The sequence below is a fragment of the Hemiscyllium ocellatum genome, chromosome 19 (genome assembly GCF_020745735.1).
Source record: "Hemiscyllium ocellatum isolate sHemOce1 chromosome 19, sHemOce1.pat.X.cur, whole genome shotgun sequence".
Classification (NCBI taxonomy): domain Eukaryota; kingdom Metazoa; phylum Chordata; class Chondrichthyes; order Orectolobiformes; family Hemiscylliidae; genus Hemiscyllium; species Hemiscyllium ocellatum.
The window spans coordinates 4,442,727-4,459,120 of record NC_083419.1 but is presented as its reverse complement, the minus strand read 5'-3'; the positions used below and the strand labels follow the sequence as shown (position 1 = coordinate 4,459,120).

The 16,394-nt window shown below is 46.2% G+C and overlaps 1 protein-coding gene across 8 annotated transcripts in view; it reads left to right on the top strand.

Moving 5' to 3' along the window:
• The window catches only part of mybpc1 (myosin binding protein C1), a 154,027-nt gene that overhangs the window by 28,288 nt on the left and 109,345 nt on the right, over positions 1 to 16,394 (top strand). For all 8 annotated transcript variants that reach the window (XM_060839610.1, XM_060839609.1, XM_060839608.1 and 5 more), the window contains exons 2-3: positions 2,514 to 2,780; positions 15,668 to 15,790. In XM_060839610.1, coding sequence (XP_060695593.1) covers positions 2,514 to 2,780; positions 15,668 to 15,790 — 390 coding nt within the window. The remainder of the gene's footprint in view (positions 1 to 2,513; positions 2,781 to 15,667; positions 15,791 to 16,394) is intronic.

The window sequence follows — 16,394 nt, the reverse complement described above, 5'->3', positions numbered from 1 at the left end:
GTGTAAAACAAAAATTGCCCCCATGGCTTGTTTAAATCTCTCTCCTCTCACCTTAAAAATGTGCCCCCTAGTCTTGAAATTCTGCCATAGGGAAAAGACAACTATATCTAGACTCTTCATGATTTTATAAACTTCTTTAAGGTCACCTCTCAATCTCCAGTGAAAGAAGCCCCTTTCTTCATAACTCAAACATTTCATATCCAGCAACACCCTGGTAAATCTCTCCTGAACCCTCTCCAGCTTAATAATATCCTTCCTTTAACTGGGTGCCCAGAACTGGGCACAGTATTCCAGAAGAGGCCTCACCAATGTCCTGTACAACCTCAACATGACGTTCCCAACTGCTATACTCAAAGCACTGAGCAATGAAGGCAAGCATGCCAAACACCTTTTTAACCACCCTGTCTATATGTGACACAAACTTCCAAAGAATTATGTGCCTGAACCCCAGGTCCCTCTGTTCTACACCACTACCCAAGGCCCTACCATTAATTGTATAAACCCTACCCCTGTTAGTTTTACCAAAATGCAGTACCTCACATTTATCCAGATTGCACTCCATCTGCCATTTTCCAGCCCATTGATCCATTTGATCAAGATCCCTTCGTAATCTTAGAAAACCTGCTTCACTGTCTGCTATGCCATGAATTCTGATGCCATCTGCAAAAGTACTAACTATGCTTTCTATATTCTCATCCATGGTAAGAGAAATAACCATGAAAGAATTAAAAACAACTGTCACTACAATCATACTTCTGTGTTTTTATGTGGTTATGAAAGATATTGTTTAAAATTTTTTGAGGGAAATTAATTGATTAGTGAAAGCAGCAGAGAGCTGAGAAAGAATTCAAAAAACAAACGTGCAGGATATCTGTACAGAGACTTTTATTTTGTTGTCTAATTTTGTGTATAGATGTTATGCAAAGGAGATGATGAGTGTAATCCTCTTTGTGTTATTGTGTTTGACACTGCATTTGCATTGTGATAGCTCTATGGAGTAGTTCCCAAGTCATTGAGGGAACTGCAATGAGGTGACAATCCACAGTAAAATGGAAAGGCGACTCTGAATCAGAACATTATCTCAACTGAGCTGGACTGTACCCTGACTTCATGCTCATACCACTACTTGGTGTTGGGGAGCTAGGAATAGTTACAAACAGACCCATACTTGTTGGCAGATAATACAACAATAAAGACTGTAAAACCGTCAGGAGTAGACCATTTGGCCCCTCAAGCCTGCTCCACCATTCAGTAGGAGCGCGGCTGATCCAACATTCCTCACATCCACTTTCCTGCCCTTTCCCTGTAACCCTTAATTCCCCGACTGTTCAGGAATCTATCTGTCTCAGCCTTAAATATGCACAAGGACTCTGCCCCCTCAGCTCTCAGTGGTAAGGACTTCCAAAAACTCTCAACCCTCTGAGAGAAGACATTCCTCCTTATCTTAGCCTTAAATTGGTGTCCCTTTATTCTGAGACCCTTTATGCCCCTTGATCCTAGACCCTCCCAGGAAGGGAAACATCCTCTCAGCATTGACCCTGACAAGCCCCTTAAGAATCCATGTTTCAACCTCTCATTCTCCTAAGCTCCAGTGAGTAGAGTCCCAACCTGTTTAACGTTTGCTCATAAGATAATCCCTCCATCCCAACGATCATCCCAACGATCATCCCAACGATCATCCTAATGAACTTTCTCTTCAATTAAATAATACCTCCCTTTAAATAAGGAGATCAAACCTGCTCACAATTCATGCTACAGAGTTACTGACTAACTTGCTGATCAGTCTCTTTCAATGAGTCTACAGCAGTTCCAGATATTATCAGAGGGACTCTCACCCCACCACCAGGGTTCCTCCTGAGTTCACACACCACCCACATAATGCTGCGAATGATTCTGAACCCTGAAGACCAATTCTGAATAGGTGTCACTGAACTTGAAACGTTAACTCTGTTTCTCTCTCCACAGCTGCTGCCAGACTTGCTGAGTTTCTCCAGCAATTTCCATTTCTATGTCAGATGGCAACTCAACCAATTTGGAACGGGAGAGGATCTGAAAGATTTCCTTCCAACTTGCTCATTCAAGGCCGGACTGGGAAACCAGTTGGGATGAAGGTGTCACTGGCTGGGCCAACACTTATTGCCCATCCCTATTTACCCAGAAGGCAGTCACAAGTCAACCAGTTCACTGTGGGTCTGGAGTCACATGTAGGCCAGACCAAGTAAGGATGCCACCTCCCATCACTAAATTACATGAGTGAGTCAGATGGGTTTTTCTGACAATCAGTAATGGATTCATGGTCATCATTAGATTCTTTGATTCCAGATTCCACATTGATTTTGAATTGCACCACCTGCCCCAGATTTGAAACTAGGCCCTCAGAACATTTCCTGGGTCTTCTGGCTTAATAGTCCAGTAATAACACCACTAGGCCTCCAAAAATGGAATTCGATGGAAGTTTGTTGGATGTCGTCCCATTCATCATCATTTTATAATAATCGTCTCTTGTCTCACAGCATCGGCGTTCACCAAAAAACCGAAGACACTCGAGGTGGTCGCCGGAGGAGGTGCTGAGTTTGTGGCTGAAACCGGCAAGGCAGATGCCAAAGTGAAATGGCAAAGGGATGGCAAAGACATTCAAGCAAGTGATAAATACGTGATTAAGTCAGAAGGAGTGCAGCACACACTCACCGTGAACAATGTGACCAAGGAGGATGAAGTGGTGTATGCCGTCATTAGTGGCACGTCCAAAGTGAAGTTTGAATTGAAAGTCAAGCAGGAAGGTAGGATGATTAATCCCATTCTCTCTTTGTATGCTAAGTCTCTTTAGTCCTATACTGTGGTCTGGTTGATGAAGACATGGTCTATCCTGGTTAACAATCTTGGTGTGTCACACTGTGAGATGAAACCAAGGAGCTGGGAGTTATGCAAAGAACAATATCTCTTCTCATGCCCCCCACAGCTTCGGAATGTTATTGGGGTTTGACTGACATGGGGATTTGGTGAGAAATCCAGACTATTGCCCATTGCTGGGGATCATTGTTTCTGAAAGATCTTATTACTTGTAGATATTGCCTCATTAATATGCACCCTCCCATTCTGACAGCCACTGTGAGTGGATGAGATGTGACATGAAAGTGAGAGTGAGTACCTGGAGGTCTCAGCTCACTGATGTTCTGAAAGACCTTTCTGTTGGACATGGGGCACCAACATCTCAGGGCACACTCCATCACATATTGGCATTCAACATGTGCCAGCCTCTAACAATCCCTGCAGGAGATCCCAATTCCACTTACAGGACATTCTGCCCTTCCATGCTACCCCTCAGGCAGCCCTGGTAACTCGTGGCTCAGGAAAAGGCACAGCAGGTCAGGCAGCACCTAGGGAGCAAGCGAGTCAACGTTTCGGGCATAAGCCTGGTAACTCTCTTTGTAACACTGCAGAAAGGACACTGTGTGCTCAGGGAGAGACCCCCAGCTCAGGGACTGCCCCAGGCTGTGTCTCCAGGAGCTTCCCTCACTGTCAGAGCACCCACTCACTCTAAGCCCAGTTGGATACCCCCTGCCTGGCCTTTGTGCACCTTGCCTCTTAGTAAGAGGTACCAGGCTGACAGTGCAGCTGGATTGCTGTGTCATTCAGTGCAGCTACAAAGCCTGGAAGCTTGTCATGTTTATCTGCAGTCCCCAGTCAAAACAAGGGAGATAGCCTTGACTGGGGACATGCAGTAAGTCAAGTGCCGCCTCTGAATCCAGTCCACGGTCAGTCAGCCTCTCGAGCTGATAAAAGTCATTAAGGAGTAAGGAATCGAAGGTCAGGCAGCTTGCTGCCCACAGACTTGTCTCTTTCTGCCCAACTGGGGCTGCTTTCCTGTTGGCATGAGAGGGAGGCTGGTGTTACAGGAGCTGAATATGAGAGGCACCTCAAGTTACTGTTGGTACAGGTAGGTAGGTGTCTCAGGTGAATGAGTGGGTAGCACAGAGGGTATGCAGGGTTAGTGATGGCAGGGGGTTGGAGTGGGTGAGGGTCTGAGGGAGAGTATTGCAGGCAATAATGAGAGAGGTACAGCATGAGGGAGGTGAGTGTGAGGCATCGAGAGGGAAGATGGTGACACGGCCACTGGTGGATTGGAGAAAGTCACTGACCTTCGGAGCTGGGCATTCCTCCAGTCAGCTGAGACTGCTCTAACTCGAGTGACAACCCTGGACCTGGTCTGGGCACCGCCTGGTATCGCGGCCTCCACTGTGGGTCCTGGTGGTGGTTATTCCACCTGGGCACCAGCCCATCCAGCAGGAGCTCAGGACAGATCCCTGCCTGCTGAGGGTGTGGGAGTGGCAGGTCACAGTTTCCTTTTCCCTGCCCAATCTGGGGCAAATGTCAGGGGATAGACAGTCCAGGCGCACAATGGGCTTTTAAGGATGGCGCCGTGGTAAGGGATTGTGGTGAATTTGGGATTTTGAGGCTGAACTGGGTACAGTGAGTGGCTGAATGGGGCTAGAATCAGCCATCTGGGGGAGGGTTGTTGGGTAAGGTCATCAATAAGACACAGAAACATCTCAGTGGTCCAGGAGAGGTGACACAGTGGCTCAGTGGTCAGCACTGCTGCCTCACAGCGCCAGGGACTCTGGTTCAATCCCAGCCTCGGGCGACTGTCTGTGTGGAGTTTGCACATTCTACCCGTTACTGTATGGGTTTCTTCCCACAGTCCAAAGATATGCAGGTTAGGGTAGATTGGCCATGCTAAATTGCCATTGTGTTCAGGGATGTGCAGGCTGTGTGGGTTAGCCACAGGAAATGCAGGGGTAGAGGGGTGGGTCTGGGTCGGATGGTGTTTGCAGGTCTGTGTGGACTCAATAGGCTAAATGGTCTACACTGCAGGGATTCTATGAAATCCTCCACAAAACCTGAAAAGTGAAATTCAGCCTGATAACTTTAAATCTGTCACCTTTATTACTGGTCCATTCACCAGAGGAAATAATGTCTCTCTCTCTCTCTCTGTGTCCTCCCCAGAAATCTTAAAATCATCTCCGAACACACTTCCGAAAACTTTGTTAAACCTCTCCTCATTCCAATGTCTCGTGCCATTCCAACTGACACAACTTGACCCCCTCCAGACCCTCACCTTCATGAGGCACTATTTTTGTTGAGTGGTTAAACAACTCCAATTGGTCTTTGTCTTAAACGTCCTCATCAAACCTTTGCAAATATTGATGTTTTATGCTCAAGAATCACTAGATTAGAATCCCTGCAGTGTGGAAACAGGCCTTTCAGTGAGTTTTGAGAAGATTTGTAGCTCAGGTTGAGGTTCTGGATGAAGGTTTGCTCGCTGAGCTGAAAGGTTCGTTTTCAGATCCTTCATCAGGATCATCTTCAGTGAGCTTTTGCCCGAAATGTCGATTTTCCCGCTCCTCGGATGCTGCCTGACCTGCTGTGCTTTTCCAGCGCCACTCTAGTTTAGACTCTGGTTTCCAGCATCTGCAGCCCTTGTTTTTACCTCACTGAAGATGTTACCTAGTACGATGACAAAACGTCTGAAAATGACCTTCCAGCTCAGTGAGCAAACCTCCATCCAGGCCATTCAGCCCACTGTGTCCCCTCCAAAGCACATCTCACCCACCATCCATTTAACCCTACATTTCCCATGGCTAACCCCCTGTGGGGCAATTTAGCATGGCCAATCCACCTAACCTACATATCTTTGGACTGCATGAGGGAACCCGTGCAAACACATGGAGAATGTGCAAACTCCACACAGACAGTTGCCCGAGGCTGGAATTGAACTCGGGTCCATGGCTCAGTGAGGGAGCAGTGCTAACCACTGAGCCAGCGTACCACCATAAAACTCTGGGAATTTCTTCTTTACAGGGTGGGGAAAAGGAAAAGCCCTTTGAAATGCCTTCTCCTATTTGGCTTGTATCTGTAAGGGGAAAATGAACCCTTGCATGTTTACTCTTTTGGATGTTCAATGGGAATATGGATAAAACCCAACTCTCATTTATGTTGATCCCTGGTTTAAAGTTCCCATCCATCTGGATATTCAATCTGCAGTAATTCAATGTCAGATTTAAATGTCTGACTGATTTATTATTTTTTTCTATTATTGGAACCAGCATGTGTGATGGGGTCAGCCCCACATCAAATAGGTACTAGACACGATGTCATCACATACTTGGAGTGGACTGTGTCCCACCATTCCTGTCAGCAGCCAGTATATCATGTTAAAGTGAGTACCTGACCCTCAGCAAATGAAGAATCTGGCTGATGGTCATCATTAGAAGGACAACAAGGGTCACTGAAATCTCCAGACACATAAAGATTTGTTTTCCCTACTCCTCTCCAACAGAATTTAGACTCAAAGGCATTAAGACGGCAAGTTCCTTTAAAGAGGACCCAGAGGGGTAATTCCTAAAAGTGTGGCATGAGGATTGAGTGATAATTATAGACTTGGATGATCAAATATCTAGTGGCAAGACATAGTTCATCTCTTGCTGCGACCCTGGAAACATCTCTTCAGCATCAAGTAAGGATGTTGCACCAGACTTTCAAGTGCTTAATTTGTTTTTAACCTGCTCTTAGTTTTGTCTGTGACAGCTCACCCTGTAGGGGTGCATTTGTACATATTACGCAGACTCCCACACATCGGGCAATTCATTCTGACCCACTGGGTCCACCACCGGTGCAGCTGATCTGAAAACTTTAGCCCTATCATTTTCAAGTACTGAATGAGAAATTCAGCATTGATCATTCACTTGACTCTTCCTAGTTCCAAGCATTGTCAATAAGGAGTAGACCATTCAGCCCCTCCAGCCTGCTCCACCTACCCCTCCATGGCTGATTTGATTGCTCCCTATCCCCCTCCAATAACTTTCACCTTTGCCTCGCAAGAATTTAGCTTCCTGTTTTTGTTATTTAATCATTTAAGGAGGTTGATGGGCCTGAATTTGCTGAGAGAATATTAGTCAGGGTTACAGCGCTTACTACTATTAAAGTGTCAATCAGTCAGTGACCACACAGACAGTTCAACAAGTTGCTTGAACCTTCACACGTTTTGCAACATCAGTCCCTCCATGGAACACTCTACCTTGGAGCAAGTGAACCAGTGTGAAGGTTCAGTATTTTCATCTCACACACGCAATACGCTCATTAGAAACAGTCACAACGTGTCTGTTCTACGCTAAACTCATTTTTAAGGGTCTGATAAGCTTTCTTAGCCATTTGGCCTAAAGGATTAGCTTTTATCCTTTCATAGAACAGTGTGGAAACAGGCCATTTGGACCAACAAATCCATACTGACCCTCCGGAGAGTATCCCACCCAAACCGATTCCCCTACCCTATTATTCTACATTTACCCCTGATTAATGCATCTAACCTGCACATCTCTGAACCCTATGGGCAATTTAGCATGGCTAATCCACCTAACCTGCACATCTTTGGATTGTGGGAGGAAACTGGAGCACCCAGAGGAAACCCATGCAGACATAGGGAGAATGTGCAAACTCCACACAGACAGTCATCTGAGGCTGGAGTCAAACCCAGGTCCTTGTCTCTGTGAGGCAGCAGTGCTAACCACTGAGTCACTGCACCACACCATCTCTGTGGATCAGATCTATAAAATCTGATCGCTTTTATAGATTTAAAAAATTGTAAAAAGCTGTGTTTTGATGTTATATTTCTCTCTCTTTTATACCCTCCCCTGAATCCCATGATCTTCCCCCTCCCTTTATTTTAGAGCCAGCTGATGGTACTGAGCTCACTCTCTTTTTAATGAATTTGTTCATAGAATAGGCACAGCACTGGCTGAGCCAACATTTATAACACATCCCCAGTTCCCCAGAGGGCACTTAACAATGAACCACATTGCTGTACATCTGGAGTCATGTGTAGGCCAGAATAGGTAAAAGCAGCAGATTCTTCCTCGAACGACATTAGTGAACCAGATGGATTTTCTGCAAATGTGTTGCTGGTCAAAGCACAGCAGGCCAGGCAGCATCTCAGGAATAGAGAATTCGACGTTTCGAGCATAAGCCCTTCATCAGGAATAAGAGAGAGAGAGCCAAGCAGGCTGAGATAAAAGGTAGGGAGGAGGGACTAGGGGGAGGGGCGATGGAGGTGGGATAGGTGGAAGGAGGTCAAGGTGAGGGTGATAGGCCGGAGTGGGGTGGGGGCGGAGTTCAATCCCCACACTGACCATGTTCAGCGCTCGTCTGGTCAGCTGTGCTGTGTCAAGGTTTGTCGTGGCTTCCTCTTACACAGATGGATTTTCTCCCAACAAATAGCAATGGATTCATGGCCATCATTAGATTTTTAATTCCAGATTTGTATTCATTTCAAATTCCACCATCTGCCTTGGCAGGATTCAAACCCAGGTCCCCCTGGGTCAGACCCCACCCCTCCAACCGTAACCAGGACAGAACGCCCTTGGTGCTCACCTTCCACCCTGTCAACCTTCGCATAAAGCAAATCATCCGCCGACATTTCCGCCACCTCCAAAAAGACCCCACCACCAGGGATATATTTCCCTCCCCACCCCTTTCCGCCTTCCGCAAAGACCGTTCCCTCTGTGACTACCTGGTCAGGTCCACGCCCCCCTACAACCCACCCTCCCGTCCTGGCACCTTCCCCTGCCACTGCAGGAACTGCAAAACCTGTGCCCACACCTCCTCCCTCACCTCTATCCAAGGCCCTAAAGGAGCTTTCCACATCCATCAAAGTTTTACCCGCACATCCACTAATATCATTTATTGTATCCGTTGTTCCTGATGTGGTCTCCTCTACATTGGGGGAGAGCGCTTTAGGGAACATCTCCGGGACACCCGCACCAATCAGCCCCACCGCCCCGTGGCCCAACATTTCAACTCCCCCTCCCACTCAGCTGAGGACATGGAAGTCCTGGGCCTCCTTCACCGCTGCTCCCTCACCACAAGATGCCTGGAGGAAGAACGCCTCATCTTCTGCCTCGGAACACTTCAACCCCAGGGCATCAATGTGGACTTCAACAGTTTCCTCATTTCCCTTCCCCCATCTCACCCCAGTTCCAAACTTCCAGCTCAGCACTGTCCCCATGACTTCCTACCTCCCTATCTCCTTTTCCACCTTTCCACTCCACCCTCCCCCCCGCCCCCGACCTATCACCTTCATCCCCTCCCCCACTCACCCATTGTACTCTATGCTACGTTCTCCCCACCCCCACCCTCCTCTAGCTTATCTCTCCACACTTCAGGCTCACTGCCTTTATTCCTGATGAAGGGCTTTTGCCCGAAACATCGAGTTTACTGCTCGGATGCTGCCTGAACTGCTGTGCTCTTCCAGCACCACTGATCCAGTCTCTGGATTAATAAACCCAGCAAAAACATGACTCGGCCATCACTTCCCTAGTTTGGATGAATTGACAGAGCCTGGTTCAGACTGTGCACCTGCTTGTTAATAGTTTGGTCAAGCAGAGAGAGGTAAAGGACTCAGGTCCCAAATTATACCCTGAGTGATTTTCCGATCAGTAAGTTCTCAGATGATGCAAAAATTGGTAGGGTGATAAACGGTGAGTAGGTTAATCTCAGACTACAAGGGGATGTGGACGGATTGGTTAGAACTGCTGGTCAGTGTCACACGGAATTCAAACTGGATAAATTAGAGGTAATACACTTGGGCAGGACAGGCATCAGAAGGGAACACACGATAAACAGTAATACCCTGGGAAACACTGATGATCAGAGGGACTGTGGTGTGCATGTACACTAGTCCATTAAGGTACCAGGTCAGGTGGATAAACTGGTCAAGAAGGCATTATGGGATACATGTCTTCACTAATCAAGGCACAGAGTTTAAGAACAGGGAGGTTATATTAGAACTGCATAAAACATTGGTTAGGCCACAGCTGGAGTATAGTGTGCAGTTCTGGATCCCAGTTATAGGAGGGATGTGATAGCACTACAGATGGGGCAGGGGGAGATTTACCAGGATGTTGCCCCTGGGCTGGAGAGTTTCAGTGATGGAGAAAGATTGGTCAGACTGGGGTTGTTTTCTTTAGAGCAGAGAAGATTGAGAGGGGACATGATTGAGATGTAGGAAATTGAGGGACAGAGATAGGGTAGACAGGAAGGAACTTTTTCCCTTAGTGAAGTTTTCAGTGACCAGGGCACATAGGTTTAAGGGAATAGGCAATTATCATGGGAGATTTTAATCTACATGTAAATTGATCAAACCAGTTCGGTCAGGGTAGCCTTGAGGAGAAGTTCATTGAATGTATCTGTGGCAGTTTTCTTGAACAATATGTAATGGAACTGATGAAGGAGCAAGCTATCTTAGATTTACCCTGTGTAATGAGACAGAAATAATTAATGACCTCATAGTTAGGGATCCTCTTGGAAGGAACATTCATAATATGGTTGAATTAAGAACATAGATGGGGAGTATGAAGATAAAATCCAATACCAGGGTCCTGTGCTTAAACAAGGGAGACTACAATAGGATAAGGGTGGGCCTGGCTAAAGTAGACTGGAAACAAAGATTTTATGATGGAACAGTTGGTGAGCAATGAAGGACTTTCAAAGCAATTTTTCAAAGTGCTCAATGAAAGTGTATTCCAGTGAAAAGGAAGGATTGTAAGAGGAAGGGGTAATCAGCCATGGGTGTGTAGGGAAATTAGGGAGAAAGTGAGCACTGCAGGTCAGAGTTGAGGAGTGTGCTGGAAAAGCACACCCGGTCAGGCAGCATCTGAGGAGCAGGAGAATCAACGTTTCAGGCTAAAGCTCTTCATCAGGAATGAAGAGCTGATGTTTGAAGCATCGATTCTCTTGCTCTTCGGATGCTGTGTGACCGGCTGTGCTTCTCCAGCACCACCCTCGTCAAAGGAAATAAGGGAGGCGATCAAATTGAAAGAGAAGGCATACAAAACAGTCAAAAACAACATGAAACTAGAAGACTGGGAAAACTTTAAATGTCAACAGAAATCCACAAAAAAGCTATAAAGAAAAGTAAGAAAGAACATGAGGAAAAAACAGCACCAAATATAAAGACAGAAAGCAGATGTTTCTCTAAATATATAAAACAAAAAAGAGTGGCTAAAGTAAGCATTGGTCCTTTAGAGGATGAGAAGGGGCATTTAGTTATGGGGTATGATGAAATAGCCAAGGCATTGAGCAGGTATTTTGTATCAGTCTTCACAGTGGAGGACATTAATATTTAGTCAGTAATTGACAAAGAGCTGAAGGTAGGTGAGGACCTGGAAGAGTTAGTGTTGGGCAAGCTAATGGAGCGATAAGTATCCTGGCCCTGTTGGAATGCATCCCAGGGTACTAAAAGAGTTGGTGGAAGAAACAGCAGGTGCAATGGCGGTAATTGTCCAAAGTTTACTGGACCCTGGGGCAGTTCCAGCAGATTAGAAAGCAGCAAATGTGATGCCACTGTTTAAAAAGGGAGGTAGACAAAGGATGGGAATATTAGACCAGTGAGCTTAACCTTAGTAGTGGGGAAGATGCTTGAGTCTATTATCACGGAAGAAATAGCAGGGCATCTCAATTGAAATTGTCCCATTGGGCAGATGCAGCGTGGGTTCATGAAGGGTAGGTCATGCTTGACAAATCTTTTGGAATTCTATGAAAACATTATGAACAAGGTGGACAATGGGGACCCAGTGGATGTGGTGTACCTAGATTTTCAAAAGGCCTTCAACAAGGTGTCACACAAGAGGCTGCTGCATGGTGCATGGTGTTGGGGTGGAGTATCAGTGTGGATAGAGGATTGGTTGACAAACAGAATAGCACCCACTATGCTATTCTGACTGGTAATCTGTGACTAGTGGTGTGCCTCAGAGATCAGTGTTGGGACCACAGACATTTACAATTTATATCGATGAGTTGGAGTTGGGGACCACATGTACAGTGTCAAAGTTTGCAGATGACACTAAGATGATTGGCAGAGCAAGGTGTGCAGACATCTGTGAAACTTTACAAAGAAACATAGGTACTCCAATTGAGTGGGCTAAGGTCTGGCAGATGGAGTATAATGTTAATAAATGTGTAGTCATACATCTCGGTTGGAGCAACAGTAAAGAGGATCATTACTTGAATGGTAAGAAATCGCAGCATGCTGCTGTGCAGAGGGACCTGGGTGTCCTTGTGCAGGAATCACAGAGGGTTGGTCTGCAGGTACAGCAGGTCATTAGGAAGGCGAATGGAATTGTTGTCCTTCATTGCTCAAGGGATTGAGTTTAAAACCAGAGCGGGAATGGTGCAGCTGTAGAGAATGCTGGTGAGGGCACACCTGGAGTACTGTGTGCAGTTTTGATCTCCTTACTTGAGAAAGGATGTACTGGCACTGGAGGGGGTGCAGGGGAGGGTCACTAGGTTGATTCCAGAATTGAAGAGGTTGGCTTATGAGGAGAGACTGAGTCGACTGGGATTATATTCATTGGGATTTAGGAGAATGAGGGGGGATCTTATAGAAACAAATAAAATTATGAAGGGAATAGATAAGATAGACATAGGGTGGATGTTTCCACTGGCGGCTGAAACTAGGACAAGAGGGCATAGCCTCAAGACTAGCAGGAGCGGATTTAGGACTGAATTGAAAAGGAAGTTCTTCACCCAGAGGGTTGTTAGTCTATGGAATTCCCTGCCCAGGGAACTAGTTGATGATAGTACAGTAAACATTTTTAAAACTAAGGTAAATATTTTTTGAACAATAAGAGGTTTAAGGGTTACGGCGAGGGGGTGAGTAAGTGGAGATGAGGACATGAAAAGATCAGCCATGATCTTTTTGAATGGCGGAACAGGCTCGAAGGGCCGAATGGCCTACTCATGCTTCTAGTTTGGATGCTCTTATGTTTAGAGAAGAGGTGAGAAAAATATTATTCCCCCCAGAGGACGGTGGGAATCTGGAACTCACCGCCTTTAAAGGTGGGAGAGGCGGAAACCCTCATTACATTGAAGAAGTGTTTTGATATGCCCCTGTGATACCAAGGCCCACAAAGATATGGGTCAAGTGCTGGGAAATGACATTAGAATAGTAAGATGGCTGTTTTTGACTGGCACAGATGTGATGGGCTGAATGGCTTTTTTCTGTGCTCTAGATGGCTATGACTCAATGACTCTGAGTCCCTCTCCCACTGCAACTCCCAGGTAAGTCCCTCTCCCACTGATTATCATGGGTTCCATTGCAAAACTCCATGGAGAGTCTGTGGGAAAGAGTAAATGTGATGAAGTCCTGGTCCTGTCCATTCTCTGATCAGGGTAGTTTGTTCAGTTCACTTGTGTTACCTGGGCGTCACTGGCTGGGTCGGCATTTATGCCATTCTGTAGTTGACCTTGAGAAGATAGTGCTAAGCTGAAATGTTGCAGTCCATCGCGAAAGGCCAAGTCTTGTCAATTTTCATTGTCAATAACCTGAACAAGATTTCATTTAATTCCCACATTTGTACAGAATCATTCAGCACTGAGACAGGTCAGTCAGGCCCAGGGGTCAGTGCTGGGACTCCTATTCCATGTCCACCTTGTGGAGGTAATTAGAAATGCAAATAAATCACAATTTTCCACCTCACCAGCTGAGAGTTGAAGCAACACAAGGACTGTTTACGAATATCAGTGTGCTAGTGGTGTTGCTGGCACTAATTAGGGCTAGCATTTATTGTTGACACGGATGTACACAGGTCTCTGAAAGTTCCCACCCAGGTAAATGGTGCTGTGAAGAAGGCATATGGTGTACTGGGCTTTATTGGTAGAGGAATTGAGTTCCGGAGTCCTGAGGTCATGTTGCAGATGTATAAGACTCTGGTGCAGCCTCATCTGGAGTATTGTGTGCAGTTTTAGTCGCCATACTATAGGAAGGACTTGGAGGCATTGGAACGAGTGCAGAGGAGGTTTACCAGGATGTTGCCTGGTATGGTAGGAAGATCGAATGAGGAAAGGCTGAGGCACTTGGGGCTGTTCTCATTGGAGAAAAGAAGGTTTGGGGAGATTTGATAGAGGTGTACAAGATGATTAGGGGTTTAGATAGGGTTGACAGTGAGAACCTTTTTCCACTAATGGAGTCAGGTGTTACTAGGGGACACAGCTTTAAATTAAGGGGTGGTAGGTATAGGACAGATGTTAGGGGTAGATTTTTTACTCAGTGGGTTGTGAGTTCATGGAATGCCCTGCCAGTAGCAGTGGTGGACTCTCCCTCTTTATGGTCATTTAAGCGGGCATTGGACAAGCATATGGAGGTTATTGGGCTAGTGTAGGTTAGGTAGGCTTCGGTCGGCGCAACATCGAGGGCCGAAGGGCCTGTACTGCGCTGTATTTTTCTATGTTCTATGTTCTATGGATCCCCCATAATTTACAGTTCCTTAAAGCAAGCACACTGCCAATTGCAATGTCCGCATTACAACAATCTGTGCTCCAAGGGAAGTCTAAAGCTAGGCCAGGATCTGCTGCTGTTGCGCTGATTTTGAGATGACGCTGGGTGATGTCTGCATTATTCAGTTATCCTTTGATTTATGTATTTTTCCTCTGACACCATGGGTCAACAGCAGAAAGGTCAAAGGATATTGACAGCTGTCAGTGGTCCAATCAACAGTGCACGTGAGTGGTCTTTTTATGGAGTGTTAATTGACTGTGAGATGTTATCAGATTGCTGTAAAATCCCAAGTGGTTCACTGAAGTCCTTTGAGCAATAGAATCTCCTGATCTTTCACGGTTTGGGAAGGCACGAATCAATCTGTGCTCGGTAACTGATGATCGTATCTTTGAGGTAGCCTAGGTTGGGAAACTGTAGGATTGTCCTTTCAGCCCTTTGTGTCTGTATATTTTTATGGAGACAGTCCCACACTTTTTCCTGCTCTTTGTGTGAGGAGCTTTCCTGCCTGGCCAGGTCCTGATTTATCTTAATTTTATTTTATCTGAAACTGTAGAGCAGCATAAAATAAAGAACTTTCTCTGTCTTTTTCAAAATTAAGGGACGGAAGGGTCACTGGCTGGGCCAGTATTTATTGCCCATCCCCTAGTTGCCACTTGAGAAGGTGGTGGTGAGTTACCTTCATGAACCGCTGCAGTCCATGTGCTGTGGGTTGACCCACAATGCCCTTAGGGAGGGAATTCCAGGATTTTGACCCTGAAACACTGAAGGAACGGTGGTATATTTCCAAGTCAGGATGGTGAGTGGCTTAGAGGGGAACTTGCAGGGAATGGTGTTCCCATGTATCTGCTCCCTTGTCCTTCTAGATGGAAGTGGTGGTGGGTTTGGAAGGTGCTGTCTGAGGATCTTTGGTGAATTTCTGTACTATATCTTGTAGATGATTGATGCCCTATCACATGTTAAAAACCTCAATCAAATCACCACTTAATATTCAAAACACAAGGGAAGCGTTTGTTGAGTTTGAATAATCTCTCCTCACAATCTCAAGGTTGGAGCACTGGGAACTTCCTAGTAAAACCACACTGCCATCCCTCCCAGGCCAATCCACCCTTTCTCAGGTGTCAATGTCCAGACTGGACACAGTTGTATCAAAGTTTCAGTTCCTGAGGAAGGTCGCTGTCAATGTTCATCTGGAGATGGCCATGTTAGTGACTCCCATGAGGATGAAAACGAACAGCATTACCCCTGGAGGAACATTAGCTTATTACTTTGCAGCCAACACCTGTGAACTTTGACCTTTCCAGGAAAACCAATGGCAATATTGTCTCTGTTCTGTTTCCACAGGAACTCCAACCGGGACACCAGCGGCACCAGCAGAACCAGCGGCACCAGCAGAACCAGCAGCACCAGCAGCTCCAGCAACACAGGCAGCTCCAGCAACTCCAGCAGCACCAGCAGCACCAGCAGGTCAGTGAGACATTGAGCCAGCTGTACATTCACACTCAGCTGTGTGCCATAGACATCAGATTTTATGCTCAGTGATGATGAACCTAATAAGCACATTGGAAATTGTTGGCCAGGGTATATAGAGTCATGGAGACACACAGCGTAGAAACAGGACCTTCAGCATACCATGGAGGAAGTGAGGACTGCAGATGCTGGAGATCAGAGTCAAGATTGTGGTGCTGGAAAAGCACAGCAGGTCAGGCAGCATCTGAGGGACAGGAGGTTTGACGTTTTAGGCATAAGCCCTTCATCAGGAATCATTCCTGATGAAGTGTTCATGCCTAAAACATTGATTCTCCTGCTCCTTGGAAGCTGCCTGATCTGCTGTGCTTTTCCAGCACCACACTCTTGACATTGGCCCACCATGCCTGTGCTGACCAACAAACACCAAGCTACAATAATCCCATTGACCTGCACTTGGTCCATAGCCTATCGTGCCCTGGTATTTTAATCGCTCATCCAGAAGCTTCTGGAATGTTGTGAGAGTCCCTGCCTCCATCATCCTCTCAGGCAGCACAGTCTATATTTCTACCACCCTCCAGGTGGAAAACCTCTTTCTCAGATT